The following is a 15,661-nucleotide window of genomic DNA, read 5'->3' as shown; positions in this document are numbered from 1 at the left end:
GTCCTTTCAGGGTCACAACAGGGTTATTGCCTCTCTGCACAAGTCAAAGGCAATTGATTTTGGAAGGTTAACCCAAAATGCATGAATCTATACAGTTGAAGGAAGTCAGAGTACCCAGAGAGAATCCAAATATACAAATGGATGCAATTCAAACAATACACAAATACACACGAGTTGGGACTCAAGTCCTGGATAAAAAAGTTTTTGCTATCATGAACTGGTGCAAACATCTTTGACTGCAGCTTAAAATATTGTGCTGACGATTAATAATTGGGTGAAATTGCATGTACACAATAAAAAAAATATCACGTTGAGCCGTTTCCATAGAACCCTGGATTGCATTATGTGTCCTTCAGCTGTTACCACTTTACAAGGGAGGATGCTGCATGAAAATAAGGTAGCATAATTACAGCCATGAGTCAAAGCCTCTTTGTTTTAAAAGGTTAAGAATCCATGAGTGAAATATGATGTAATTTATTAAACTCATATTGCTCAGAGCGGCTCACGTGAAAACTATTGTCTTATAATCTAAAGACTATTACGCCATCATATCTGCCCATAACGGACACCTCAGAGCTTGTGCAATATTGTTCAAGCTATGGTTTGTTTAAAGTTATGCTTCAAAGTTGGCAGCTCCTTTCAAAGTGGAGCTGGAACAGCAAATCTAATATCTGGTTCAGCGTGTGAAAATGTCCGCTGTGGAAAGCCAAGGGTGTGTTATTCATTTTTTTGATTTCCCAGAGAGAGAGTCCTCTTACAGTTTTGTTATCCAACGAAACAAAATGTTATGTTGCACAATCACTGTGTCGTGTTGGAAGAAAAATCTCTCCTGGAATATGTCTGAGAAAAAAAGAAAATATATGAACAGCAAAAAAGTTCCACATTTGTTGCATTAGGGGAGTTCTGTTGTTGGAGGCATTTCAGGAATTCCAAATAATGATTTTCTTTGTTAAGGGAATAACGCTGTCTAAACCTAAAAATACAATCACCCAACAGTGATGCATAACATTGTTAACCACTTTTTATTTTTTGGGATTACAGCCATACCCGTAAAACTTAATCGATAAAAAAAAACAAAAAAAAACACTAATGCCACAATTCTCCATCTGCCAAGAAACATCCCGGTGAATTTTAGAAAAATATTCTGAAGACCGACAAAAAAAAAAAAAAAAAAAAACTTTTTGTAAAGTTTGCTTCATGGTACGTCTGGTATAAAACTAACACCGTTTCTGTAAAGGAATATCACATCTACATTCGTACACTTCTCTGCTGAGAGGGATAACTTCGGTCCAAAGGCGATTGTGGGCTGGGTATTTTTCAAGAATTGGGCTCAGACCCTTAGCTCATGTTAAAGGAACAACATCGTATTAAACCTGCAGATGAGACGTCACTGAAGTTCACACAAAAGACTAGCGAAAGCTTTTAGCAATATAGTGCATCTCGAGAGTGACGGCATTACCCATGAAAACAAAGAGAATGACTTTCTTAGGGTTTATCTCTGAACCTCGTTTCTACCGCTGTCATTAGACTTCATGAGGTTGAACAATGTCGAAGAAAACACGAGCTGCACTTTTATGAGAGCTCATAAACAAGTTGTGCTTTAGTCATGCACAGTATAGTCTTCTTGCAAGTTTTAGGTTGTTAAACAAATGGTGACTCAATTGATTGCCACCTGCAGGCAAAGCGTAGGCATTACAAAATTCTTGGTTCAAATCTAATTGCACATTAGGACATGTGTAGCCGATTGTTTCATTTTCTCCAAAACCCCATTATTCTTGTGAATTTAAAAAAAAAAAAAGTATTGTCATGTCAGCTGGTTGTATCCTCGCACGCCTAGTTTTCACAGTGAGATACTTTTGTGCAACTCATTAAGACGTCTTCACATGAGGAAAAAATTCTCGCATTACTAAACCACATGACTGAGAAGGCTTATCCAAGAGAGGCACCTGAAGCTAAACTGTGAAAGTCCGATGATCAAGTCCAACACGAGCCTCAGGCTTCAAACGATCAAACTTTAACAGAGGAGTCAAATGCGTCCAGACGAGATTTTTGAGAAATCAGTGCGACCCATGTAGCGTTAGACCACATCATAAAAGTCCTGCAATTTAATTTTCTCATATCCACATCCCCACAGAGATAAAAAAAAAAAAAAAAAAAAAGAATCTGCTTGATCGGTCTGTCTTGATGCACAAACACTTCTTGACCAATTGTTTTTCACCAACCTCAAAGTATTTAATATCCTGACTAAGTCATCTGGAACACATAAGTCCATTCATACTGAAAAGCTATTAAAAGGCTTTGACTTGGGATGACTCACATCACAGTGATAAAGTCTCTTTAGGGAAGGACAGTTTTGACTACAAAAATGCTCTACAACAGCCCACAAAATATATATCCGCAGCTAAAACCTTCGTTTTGTCCGCAGGTCGACTCGCCGAGCTGCACACGGCGCTCAGGGCAGAGGCAGACATGCTGGTTCAAACTATACAGCAGGCCCTGCTGACGTTGATTGTGTCAACCATAGGAGGGAATCATTCACAAGCGATAACCGGTCAGGAAACAAACATGACAGTCGGGGGAAGGAGAAAAAGAAAGACGACAGGGAAGCTTGAAGAGCGCTCCCATGAAATATGTATGCAGACATGACATTTCATGATGAACAGCTCCATCTCTCCTCTGTGGCTTCAGTGAATGAAGGGCAGAGTGTGGAGATAAAGTATTTGTGCACAAGGACAAAGTAAGACTGCAAACACTTCTGTTCGTTACCTTTTAGTTCATATGTTCAAGAGCGGGCAGAAAAAAATCCGACTTCAAATTCAAGTTTTCCACTTTTAGCATCAAAGGATCATTTGAAGATGGACGATTTTCAAACCGTCCATCATGAGACAAACTTCTGTTGGAGTATGTATCATTAATCTGCAGAGTAATTAGTTAATCAAGTCTGTGTGCAATTTAATCAAGCTCTTAACACCTCAGTAAATTGCAAAAGAACGCAAATAAACAAAGAGCATCACAAAAACCCAAGGAACAAAGCAGACACATCAGGGAATCCGGTCTTGAGAACATAGTTTCAAAGTCGGGTCTGGACTCCGTCTCAGATGTGCTGAGTGAATGTTCTCCCCCAAACCCAAAAAAAAAAAAAAAATCAGTCAAAATCAGGGCTGTTTTTAAGCAGCAGCCTAAAGTAAAATCCCCTGGCTGCATTTAAATGCAACAAATAAAGTTTTATACTTCAAAGATTTTTGTGCTGCCTCCTGTGCCCCTACATGTTGGAGATAAGGAAATTGAGATGGATGAGAAAGCAAGTGGGAGAAATATTTTCCTGTGCAAAAATATGGAGGCAAAACAAAGTAGAAGGAAAGAACAGCAAGTCTTCCACCTCCACCTACTCGCCCTGTTTGTTTTTTTTTTTTTTTTTTTWTTWTTTGTCAGATTAGGGTCTCCTCATATACAGGTTTGGCTTCAGCAAAATAAAACTAATGTTTTTCTTTAGCAGAGACAGGGAAAGTTGCCCATCCAGGTGATGGACAGATGAATGGAGATAAATACAATCCTAGGGAACAAAAAAAAAAAAATGAGACTTGAACAAAGGTTCAACCTCCTGCAGGAAAATGACCTTAAACATACAGAGTTAGAGTGAAATGGTTTAAATCGAAGCATTTTCCTAGTTTTAAAATGAACCAAAGTCCAGACCTAAATCAAATTGAAAGTCTGTGGCAAGACTTGAAAACTGATGTCCAAACATGTTCTTTGTCCAATCTTGCTGAGCTCCAGCTCTTTTACAAAGAAGAAAAAAAATGCATCTCTAGATGTGCAAAGCTGGTGAAGACATACCCCAAATGACTTTCAGCTCTACAAAGCGTCGACTCAAGGAATCTGAAGATGCGTGCAAAGCATAATTTAGATAATCTAATTTGAAAAGGAAATTGAAAGCCTATTATACTTTAGTGCTTTTCAGACATGATGCTTCTTTAATCATCCTCTTGTGTCACTTTTCAAGAATCAACTGAAAAATATGCTGTCCAAAACAGCATAAAAAAAAGATACATTTAATGAACAAAAGATCAAGGCCAAATGGGAGGAGCTTCCCAACTTCATGCTTAATTTACGTTTCCATTTCTGGCCGTGCAGGCAGCATCCCACACCTAAAGCAAAGCGGATTTGTTACCATTTTTGTCGTTTTTTTGCATGCGGCACAATTAGGCGTTTGTAAAACAGGTCAAAGTCTGAATGCGTGTGTGTGCGCAAGTACATGCATATTTTAATGGAATGGCAGAAAGAATATTGTGTCCAAAATGTCGCAAAAACAAAAGTTGCTATTCAAAGCTGTACTGTGTAGTTATTTTATTTTATTTTTTATCAGAACTGTTGCTGCTCTACATTGTTTTCTGCTACTACTTGTTGCATACTGGCAGGGTTTCACTATTGCAATATCTGCTCTTCACAATGAGTGTCGAGCGCAGTGAGTTAAGGGTCAGCGCCCTCCGTTAGCCAAGGGTCAGCGCCCTCCGTTAGCCAAAGACCAATTTAGCCAAACATAGCTTATGTTAGCATAAGCAAAAATACAAAAAAGACATAAGTGAGGGCTTAACATTTTTGGAATATTGTTATCAACTGTGTAACCACTTCTATGTTACTTGACTGAACAAGTAGTGGTTCTGATTTCCAACTAAAGACATAGCATGTTTCTTCATAGTTCTGCGATCTTAAACAAAGGATCTGCAAAGAACTTAATACAGACTGATCAGACCAAAAACAACAACAAAATATCACGAAATCACAATTTTAAGAGCAGCCTGGAGCGTCGCAGAATGTGGGCAACCTGAGAAAACTTCCCCATCTCTCTTTTCTTCCTTTGTTGAAAGAAAAAAAAAAAAAAAAGGCTGCGCGTTTTAAGAAGAGTCACTTCCTCCTCTCGTCATTTTTATCTCAATCAGCACTGATGACCGTGACGCATGTACATCTGCATACATCCCGCCGGCACAGATCACCGCTGCCTTTCTCGGTCGCACGCGCAAACACGGCGGCTGTAACGGCTCCTCGCCGTGTCTGCGGCCCCATGGGAGAGACACATCAAGGCAAACGTCTGACGGGGAACAACTGATGATGAATAAATGAACAACTTCCACTTGCTTCATCTCTGGTTTAACACTATTGCCCTTGCTGGTAATTAATTCCCAGGATTCCACAGTGAGCATCGTGACTGCCAGAGTTTTTTTGTTTTGTTTTGTTTTTTTTCTTTGTTTGTTTGTTCTTTTTCCAGCAGGCAACAAAAAGTCAAAGTAGCTCTTTGTACGAGAGAGTCACCAACTTCCCTAAACACTGTGGTGTTTTTACCGAATCTCACCCTTCGGTGAACAGAGCACTTGTCGTGAGCCCCAGATGAAAGAGTTGGCATCACAAATCAAGGAAAACACACAAGCGGTTTCACTTGAATGTTTCTTCAGAGTTCTCAAACTGTTTTCTCTCTCCATTTACTGCTGAGACGTCATTTTTGACTGGGACGATTATAAGCAGGTTTCCTATTAAGCTCAAACGAGCAAGAAGAGTTCAGTGCAGTGCTGGAACACATCCATTATGGAACAACTTAAGTGGGAGGTTTTAAAAAGTTATGATTCCAAAAACCGCAAATATGTTTTTTTTTGTTTTTTTTTTGCAATACAATTCTTATAGCTTAAAGTCTTTTTAATCAGATGCCAGAGAAAGTAGGGCTGTAAAATAGCTGAAAACATGACACAGTGACTTTACAGCTGAGCAACACAATGACAACAATTGTGATCAGTCCAGAAATTCCTCATTAGTCTCTTTCTTCTCACTTATCACAACGTCCAACCATTCTCCAAGATCATACTGGTCACCAGAATCTGCACCAGCGGTGGCATGATAAATAGTTAAAGTCCATCCAGGTGTCCAAGCATGAATGCATGACATCTAAAATATCATGCAGTTAACATATCCGGCATCGACGTACTGCCTTGTAGTTGTGACATATCTCATGCTAATATCGCAGTGACAATCGTGATTCAAGACTTACAAAAAATGATCAAGTTCAGAGCAGAAGACAGAGTTTCCAATTCAACGTGGCCAACGAAGAGCGTGATGGGAAAACCCAACAGGAGGGACTGGAAAAAAAAACAAAAAAAAAACACAGGTCGACCAGAGGGTCAGGAGGATCTGCTAAAGACTGAATGAACCGGGAGGATTATTTATTCAAGGAGGGTGATCACTGGGACAATGAACGTACAACTGTGATTAAGTGACAGTGGAGCAGCTGTAAGGGAGAATGAACAGAGCAGTAACTGCACAAGATACCACAATAAATCAACTCTCTATTGTTTAAATGTCTCACTGGGGAGTTTAAAAAGTTTAACAAAAGTTTAAAAGTTTGGAACAGGACCAGATTATCCCCCATTGCACTTCTTCTCGTCCACTCCGTGATATTTAGGATGTTGGTTGCAATGATCCATCCCAGATATATCCAAAATGTCTGTGGCAAATACGCATCTTAATACATTTGCATGTCATCATTTCGTTTATTTAAACATATATTTTAAAACATGCACACAGCGTGATACATCCATCCATAGGAAACCTGCCTGTCCTTGCAGGGCCAAAAGGATGGGTGTTGCCCATGTCCAGCAGCCATTGGGCGAGAGGAGGTGCACACCCTGTTCCATTTAATTATTATGGACCCTCAGAAGAACCAGAATATTACAAAAGACCTATAAAATATGATTTTCAAATCCCACAAAAAAAGTCATTTCTTGAACAAGCAGTATCAAGTTAAGTGGCTAGAAATGTGCAGCACAAAAGGAAGTGGAGGTAAATTACGGCTTTGAGAGGATTCAAGAGATGGGAGGAGACTCACAAAGCGTGAAGTGCAGCTGGAGACAAGAGTTTCCAGAGTCATCACACAGGATAGATCCAGCACATCATCCAGAGTATAGAATGCATACGAGGCTTGGTTTTTAAACCGAGTTACGTAAATAACTTGATTGTCTTTGCAACCAACACTTATCGTGAATGACGAACCTGTAGGTTGCTTAAAAGATGTGGTGGCTTAAATCCAGCTGCAAATGAAGGAATTACATCAATTATGCCAATTTATGCATCAACCACAGAACACCAACGTCTGCTTTTACTCACGCTGCATATTTACACATTTAAAGACTGGGAAAAAAAGTGAGATTTTTTTTCAAGTCGAGGAATATATTTCAAAGGAAAACAAAGCTAAATGAATGAATGAATGAATGGAATAGAAGCACAAAGCAAGTAAGTATCTCCGCGTTTCCCAAACCTCTTACCTTCTGCAGAGCCAACCTTGTCACACATCAACCAGCAGACAGTCAAAGTCTGAAGTGCTGTCAGAATAAACTTCAGACTCCTCTTGCTCTGGATGCTCATGATGCTGAAGCGTCTCTACTGCAGCTCAACCATCACACAGCCACAAGTCCCGGCAACAGCTGATCTTCAAGAGCCGGCCCACCCTCCCCGAAATAAAAAAGAAAGGGACTTCCTGAAATATGATCAAGTGCGCTTGAGAGCGGCGCGTCGGGAAGCCCTAATGACAGCTGGTTCAACTCGGCGCGTCTTTGCTCATTCAACGAGATTATCCAGAGGGAGAGAATCCTCCTGGCGAAAACTAATAGGAAATGGTGGGGAGGTTGAAATGTTGGGGGGGAAACAGGACAACATTAGCAGAGGCACAAGCCGCTTCCAGTCTTAATCGCCCGCTAGAATAACATTTCATTCCCAAGCAGTTACTGACGAGAAGTGTTGCCTCATGAGTAGAGACCATGTGCTTCTCTGAGGAGACTCTTCTTGGTCCTAAAACCAGCTGACTGAGGCAGCAGCTGCCTTGAGCTAGATACAAGAAAGACGGAACATCCGGTTAGAATTTTCAAAGTAAAAGACACCCTTTTCTTCAAAAGTATTTTTGACGAATTAATCTACGTAAGATATAATTTGTTTTGATTTGTCATGTTTATTCATTGATCTTGTCAGGATTTTTGAAAAAAAAAAAAAAAAAAGTTATATTTGCCTTTAAAACTAAATTGAGCGGTTCGTTTTTAATTGAGGCCAGAAATAACACCATGAAATAATTTGATCAAAGAATGTTTTCAAATAAAAAAATAAAATAAATAAAAGTGTATAAAATAAGATTTATTTCGAAACATCAATCAGATCTGTGTTGCCACAATGGCCCCAAGAGCTCACACAGAATAAATATCCCCAAAACAACATATTAGACATAAAATTTACTTTGGATGAGAATAATTTTAAAATTGCACTTGCACTTTCAGAATTGTGCATTTAATAAAATTTTACTTATCCACAGCTGGAAAAGAAATTTCCATATAACAATGATGCAAAAAAAAAAAAATAGGTAAAAAACTTGTATGTTTCAAGCAATAAGAAAATAAATTTATGAAAGTGAGAACACCTAAGGGTGGTTCATGAATTTTTGACAGTGTACAAGTTTTCTTCTACATGTGGCAACAATCTTCTCCCATTTTTGACAAGTCCAGACTAAGGTGCAGTGTAGTGGGAAGGAAGTATTTTCTTCCATGATAAACATCCATTCCTGACTGAAAACTCCCAGAATCTTGTGGGAAAAGGTCTTATGGTGTGATGAAACCAAACTCGAACCAGTGACCACTGTTCTAAATAGTTTGTTTTACACAATAACAACTTATCACATTTCCAAAAAGGACTCCACACCTGCAGTAACATTTGGTGGTTGAAAGCATTGTGAGTCTAGGGTTACTTTTCTTCAGACGAAACTAGAAATTATTTCAAGGTGGGTAAAACTCGAGGCAGCTCCAAATGCCATATAAACGCCAGTTTCAACCCAATCCTTCAAGTGTTTACAAGAAAGCAGATGATGAGGGTTTTATTTTTGCCGCGAGTCCCAGCAAAAGTCCAAACAACAAAAGAACGGCTTCGCTAGAGGAAAATTGGAGTGTCGAGATGGCTGGGCTGAGTCCAGTTAAATTTGACAGAAAGTATTTGGCATGACGTAAAGAGGTGCTGCGGGAGACTTCCTCTCACTCTGACAGATTTAAAGAACTGCAAGTCAGAGAGAGCAAACTGAGCCAGTTCGTGGCGTCCTCACACCGACTCCAAGGGAGAGTAAATGTTGAAGTTGAATTAAAATTGGATTGCTGTAGTTTTATTTGCTTTATATTCTGATTTTTTGTTTTGTTTTTGTTTTTTTGTAGTGTGTTCTTTTTTACCAGTGGAACTGATACATGTAAAAGTAATAAATGTTCCAAAATGATGTATTTTGCTCTCATTTTTACATTAAAATTCTAGCATTTTAACAGGCATCTGTCATCCACGGCGCCTTCCCACAAAGATCAGTTGTTCGAGTGTGAGGTTTTTAATTCTTTGAAATAATGTGTTTGTTTTTATTTAACATTTATAAGAACTGAAAGAAAATACTTAATCAAATTTAACACATTATGTAGCTGAATATATTATACTTTATGTGGAAAAGTTTATCCTACCCAAATTAAACTGAGAAAGAAACAATTGTTTTAACAAACCCAAACTGTTCATGCGAGTTTCACACTTTATTTTGAAGTTAGCAAAGCAACTGATTTCCGGCATCTTTCTAGCCCTACATTAGCTTCACCTCTCACATTTTTCTTTGCCTGTTGCTGGGACCGCTGCTTGAAAAAGGTACTTTATAAACCGGTGGTCTGGAATCAATTACATTTTTGGATTATCAGAAATAAATGCGCACGTCCGCATTTTTGAAAATACAGAAAATGGCAAATAAACAAAGCTTTAGCTAAAATGTTGATTAGTATTCAGTCAATGGGGCAGGTACAGATGCTGACAGTACCTAGTCTTACACTGTTGCTATGCAAATGCAGTTTGGTAGAGAGGTGCAGAATTGATTTCCTGTTTGAATACAAATTTGAAATACAGTAAATGACAATATGAAGTGGAAAAACAAATCCCTCTCGTTTATATTTAGTCTGTTTTCCAATCCCACAGGACCCCACTTTCATCCCAAGTGATTCTACTGTTTGCTGGGCTTTACTAGACAAGTACATAGGAAGAGGCACTTGTTTCTTCCCCCCTATAGAATGTAGACAGATGATTATTTGACTAGTAGTGACTCTTTCCAGAACTGAGCCTTGACAGAGTCATTTCTGCATTTATGTTTGTGCACTTGCCGTTTCGCTGTTCAGCAGAAAGTATATCTCAGCACATCAGTATTTGTCTGTGTCACTTTCTTCAAGAAAACAGTTATTTGCTGACTTACTTTATTCACACTGCTTGTCTTTGCCTTGAAATGTCAAGTACAATTTTTTTGTGCTCAGTTTTTGAAAAAAAAAAAAGCTGCACTATTGCTACAAACCTTGTTACCCCTCTGTATTTGTCCTTTTCATTAACTGAATGGAAAATCTGTTCAGTGAGGACAAAATTTAAAGGTGTGTGGCGTATCGTTGCGACTGAATAAATGTTTACAAGTTTCATTCATTCGTTATTTTATTTTATTTTTTTAACAAACTCCAGGATCTTGTTGAGCGATCGTCTGTCTTTCAGCACATTACACGCGGATCAAAGCGCTCGCTTTTAAATATGCGGTTTTGAGGACAGAAACCCGTTACGAAACGAACACAGTGACAAAGGCTCCATTCAGCTGCAATGTCCCCTGACACTGAGAAGAGGTCACATTCCTCCATCCATGGGCTAATCGCTGGCACTGAATGACGACTCCTCAGACGTTCCCTCTGCTTATTTTTTGTGTAATTGGGAAGACTGTCGAAAATTTTCCCCCGAATCAAACTGTGAAGGATTATGAATATTTTCGTCTTGCGGCCCTGTTTCACATCACATGAAGTCATGTGAAAGTGACGGTACGAGGACGTCGGTGAAAGCGTGTTACTCCATCCCATGATGTGAGGTAATCTGGCAAAGGCAAATTACACGAAAGTAGCCGGTACAGCAGAGGGAAACGCGGAATTGGGATATTTGTAATGCAACTCCAACGCTTATGGGCGCACAAAGTACATTTAACATATTTATTTTATGTAAGAGGGATGAGAGCAAGAGCAAAGTCTGACTTGACAGCCACCGGCCCGGGATTTAGTCAGAGGGAGAGAAGCTTAAGGGGGGCTCTGAGAGAACAGCACCAGGTGAGCTTTAAAAGGATTATTTCCTACTTCTGGAGTGAAGTAAACAGTCTCAAGAGAGATACTGGTAATTGGGGGGATTGCTGTGGTTGGTAGATTGTTGGAGGTGAGTATTCGATTAGTCTTTATCCGATCTAGCAGCCTAGCTGTCGAAATGCAAACAGACTGGTGGATGTTGGTGCGTTGGGTTAGTAGTGAGCTCCAGGTCAAGAGGTTTTCCGGTTATTCCTAAAGGGATTGGAAGTAGTAGCCAAAGGTATCAAAACGGCTCTGTGGGGAAGGCAAGAGTTAACCTCTTAATACAGAATTCAAAAACACAAAGTAAAACAGCAGAGTCTTACTCTGAATCACCTACAAGGAGGGCTGGAATCCCCGTCTTTTTGTCTTTTCCATATAGATTGGAGAAGTAGCAGCAGAAGGTGGTAGGATATCCAGGCAGCAGTTTGATCAGATGAAGACAAACACACTCTGACATGAGAAGAGGAGAAGAGAGACACACACCCCCAACATCTCTGTTGATGCAGCACAGGTACAATGACAAATGAGGGGTTTCTGCCAAATCAGGACACACAAAAACTAGGGCATGCATGTTGTGTTTTTTTGTTGTTGTTTTTTTTAGAAAATTAGACTAATGTTTTTGCATCTCTACCAATATCATGGCATAGTGATACAGTTGGTAGCATTGTTGCCTTGCAGCAAGAAGGTCCTGGGTTTCAATTCTGGCATGGAGTCTTTCCGTTTGGAGTTTGCATCTGTGTCTGCATGGAAGGGATAGATTTCCATCTGGTTTCTGTTTAAAAAATGATAATACAAGTCAGCTGCAACTCATTAAAAAGTTATAACACCAGAGTCCAGATCAACACCAAGAACATGGATCACACCCATCCTTAAGTCACTGCATTGGTTCTCTTTTTGTAAAACAGATTTTTTTTAAATCTTACCAATGGTCTGTAAGGCACGGGTGGTTGTGGATCTACTTACATTTCAGAGCTGTTGGTCAGGTTAGCTGGAAAGACTCCAGCATGTGTCTGTTTATCACTGTGGGCAGAAGTGGGGACAAAATGAAAAAAAACAAAACAAAAGCAGCAGCAGCTGATTTTAAGTGGCCTCTGTGGGGCTTTAAGGATTTGGTGTGGATTTACCTGCTAGATTCTAGAAAAGCAGATGTCAATAAATCAATTGAGATTCACGAAAAGAAAAAAGTGGAAGACAAATAGAGTTATCTTAAGATATGCATTGATGTTTTCATTTGTATTCACAGCTGTCAGAGGTTAGCATGCTCTCCTTTAATCCATTATGCAATCAGTAAGTTAATCGTTGCTTCTTTGATTAAAAAAAAAAACAACAAAGTTTCTGAATCAGGGAAGCAAATACTTGAATGGTTGAAATGCTCTACACGGCAGGATGCCTGTAAGAGATGATGTTCTTGATGTTCTACAATCAGAAAACTCACACACATGATCCACCATGCAGCCTGAGATTTTGCACAGGATCTGGAGCGGTGTCAGGGTGTCAGGCTCCCTTTGCAGGACCCTGCGTATCCTGTTGCACCGTCTCTCCCCCAGCCTGCGTTATCAGCCCCAGCGACGGCGTGGGCGGAGAGGCTGTGCGTGTGTGTTTGTTTGGCCGTGAATGGTGGCAATGCACTCTCCACACTGAATCGCCTTTTGTTTCACCAGGAACGCAGGCCTCATACACTTGACACAATGAGACTGTTCAGGGTTCCTGTTCAGGATGAGACACAGTGTGTGTACGGGGTTGTGTGAGAAACAGAAATAAATGATCATCCTTTGGGCAACTAAAACTCAAGTCTCTGAAGTGTTTACAGTAAGAGGGAACACAAAATAGCACCACCTCTACATGCTGAAAATCCTATTAATGTGTGCTCCTAAGCTGCAGCTTTTCTTGAACATCTTGGCAAACGTGTGGCAAAGGAGAAATCTTTGACAATAGCGCCCTCTAGTGGATGAACAGAATCATCACAAGGATGAGAAAAAAAAATTCCCAGTTATGGAAACCAAACTTTTTGCGGTTTCTTTCTAAATGGAACAAGAGGTTTAGATTAAATATGAAAATCACAAAGAAATATCACAGTGTCCACGTAATCACATTATAGCTAATACATTTAATTATATTCTTTCGAAACTTTAGATGTTAGACTAACTAAGGAAATGCAGCTACAAATAACTGCAAAGGAATGAAAGGTCAGCTTATAACATATTTCATTTAGTTCACATTCTCTACAAGTTAAAAACTAAAGTTTCGAGGTGGCACATGCTTAAATAGTGGGAACTTTAATAGCTGACAAATGTTCAAAACAATCTCCGTCTCAACAGAAGCTGGCAAATCAGAGGCTAAGTCCACTGTAAGCAGTTATGTTTGAGATGACTGTGGCTCGGTGTCTAAAGCGGTTGCCTTGCAGTTTGAGAGTAGTGTGTTTGATTCCTCCTGTCACATGTCTGTGTGTCCCACGGCAGGACACTTAACGCTAAAGTTACTGTGTAAATGTGTGTGAATGGGCGAATGTGGCCGTAGTGTTAAAAGCTTTCAATTGTCAGTATGACTAGAGAAGCTCAATATAGATTAAGTTTACTTGAATCATTAGAATTTTTATGACAGATTTGCACAATATTTAAAGAACAAACCGCATGCAGAAAACATAATTAATAACAAACAGGTTGAAAGTACGTATGTGTGTCACATAACGCACATTTGGTTGAAAAATAGGTTGCAAATAACACGTAAGCAGAATAAGGCTCTTACTATAATCACCCAGAATCTGTAATATATCTAAAACAAACATCTAAACATTTCATTTACTCTGGAACAAATCGGTTATCAGTTTCTGTGTGCTGTTGATCATTTTAACATATTTAAAATGTAGCGTCTTCATTAATGGAGTTTTGTTCTTTTTTTTGTTTTTTTTCCTCCCCCTACCTGTATGTTTTGGCAATCTCCAGTCCAGTAGGTAAAAATGCACCAAAGAACAAGAAGATCTCGGGGATTTGTAAAATAACGTTAGACGACAAACAGTATCATAAAGACTACGGAAGAAAGCCAACAAAAACTAATATTGCACAAATTTCCACTGGACTATCACATGAAATTCTAATGGAATATATTGGAGTTTGTGGACAATGTGGGCGAGTTCGGGTGGCATGAATCATTTCGCAACCGTACCACATTTTGAGGGGGAAAAAATAAAAAAATGTAAAGCTGTACAAAGAGTGAACTGGTCTTCCCGTTTAACTATAATAAAGCTTGCTTGGCATTTAAAGCCGTTATTTACACAAACTGCATTGCTCTAAAAAGGACAAAAAAGCTGCATTATTAGTACATAAACCCTTTAATGTGAGCCATTACTCCAGCATGGTGCACTCTGAGAGTTTAATGGAGCCTACAAAAGGAAGGTGGGCTGTTAACCTGCTCAACTGCCTGTGGGTCATTTACACAGTTAATGTTCTGTCAGTCTTACATGTGTCTTTGTGAGAATGTTGTGTCGAGCTTTGGGCATCATTCAGAGTGATTTTCTGAATCATAGAACTAATTTCTGTTCTTTTTTTCCCCACAAATAATGCTGCAGGAAGAGATGAGTCAATCTGCCTGCTCACATAAGACGGACGCATCGTCACAATCCTTCACTGTTAGGGTTTTCTTCTGTGTTGGTGTATCCGATCATTTCCTTGTGGTTTGCTCTAAACCTTTCTCTGTGTTCATTATATTGTTGGAAGAGTTCAATCCTTTGTGCTCTGTTCTCTGTGCATGTGGATTTTGTCCTCTTAAATCTGTGTTAGATTTTCCCCTGGGTTTGTAGTTTCTTTGAGTTTTATTTCTGCTGCCTTTGCGTTAATCTCAATCCCTCAGATTCTCCGTTTTCTCCCTGCCACAGCTGTGTATCTCCTCTGATTAGTTCGTCTGGTTCCTCTTGTCACTGTACACCCCTGAAGTGTACAGTTTTGAAGCTCCTGGTCTTTGTTTGTTTCTTTGCCGTTTTCACGATCGCTCTAAGTTTTTTTTTTCCCCTATGGATTCGCATCAACTCATTAAAGCACTCCGTTTAACCACAGTCCTTCTTTGCATTTGGGTCGTCTCTTATTTCAAATCATGTATTTAACTTGCCAATTCTCCCATTTGGGTCATTGACCTCCGAGCGTTATCACTGACGTCTCGGCAGCCTCTTTGATTAATGCGCTCCTTGTCCAACTTGTTTTATAGCCTAAACCTGCTTTAAGCAGAACTTTACCCATGAACCTTTCTGTGTACCTTGGTCTTCAAGAAGGTATTTCTTCTCTCATGTTTTTAACATCTCTACGGGAATAAATGACACAATGATGGACTCTACTGATGAAAACAGTTCTGAAAGCAATTGGTTACCTTGGATTTTATTTTAGGGGTGACCAGAAGACCTCTGCCCACTGACAATCTTAGTAGAGTAAATAAATAAATAATAATAAAAAATAAAATGCTGTCCTCACATATAAAGTGAGGTGGAATTATTCATTGGGAAGATG

General features: G+C 39.4%; 1 protein-coding gene across 2 annotated transcripts in view; it reads right to left on the bottom strand.

Annotated features, from left to right (window-relative positions):
• The window catches only part of adam12a (ADAM metallopeptidase domain 12a), a 120,199-nt gene extending 112,368 nt beyond the window's left edge, over window positions 1-7,831 (bottom strand). The window contains exon 1 of one of the 2 annotated variants that reach the window (XM_008437120.2): window positions 7,305-7,831. In XM_008437120.2, coding sequence (XP_008435342.1) covers window positions 7,305-7,404 — 100 coding nt within the window. In that variant the 5' untranslated portion in view covers window positions 7,405-7,831. The remainder of the gene's footprint in view (window positions 1-7,304) is intronic. The other variant, XM_008437119.2, reaches the window with a different exon arrangement.
• Window positions 7,832-15,661: the final 7,830 nt, after the last annotated feature.

Source organism: Poecilia reticulata, linkage group LG19, assembly GCF_000633615.1.
Source record: "Poecilia reticulata strain Guanapo linkage group LG19, Guppy_female_1.0+MT, whole genome shotgun sequence".
NCBI classification, from domain to species: Eukaryota; Metazoa; Chordata; class Actinopteri; order Cyprinodontiformes; family Poeciliidae; genus Poecilia; species Poecilia reticulata.
The sequence above is the reverse complement of the archived record's forward strand: the minus strand, read 5'-3'. Positions and strand labels throughout refer to the sequence as shown.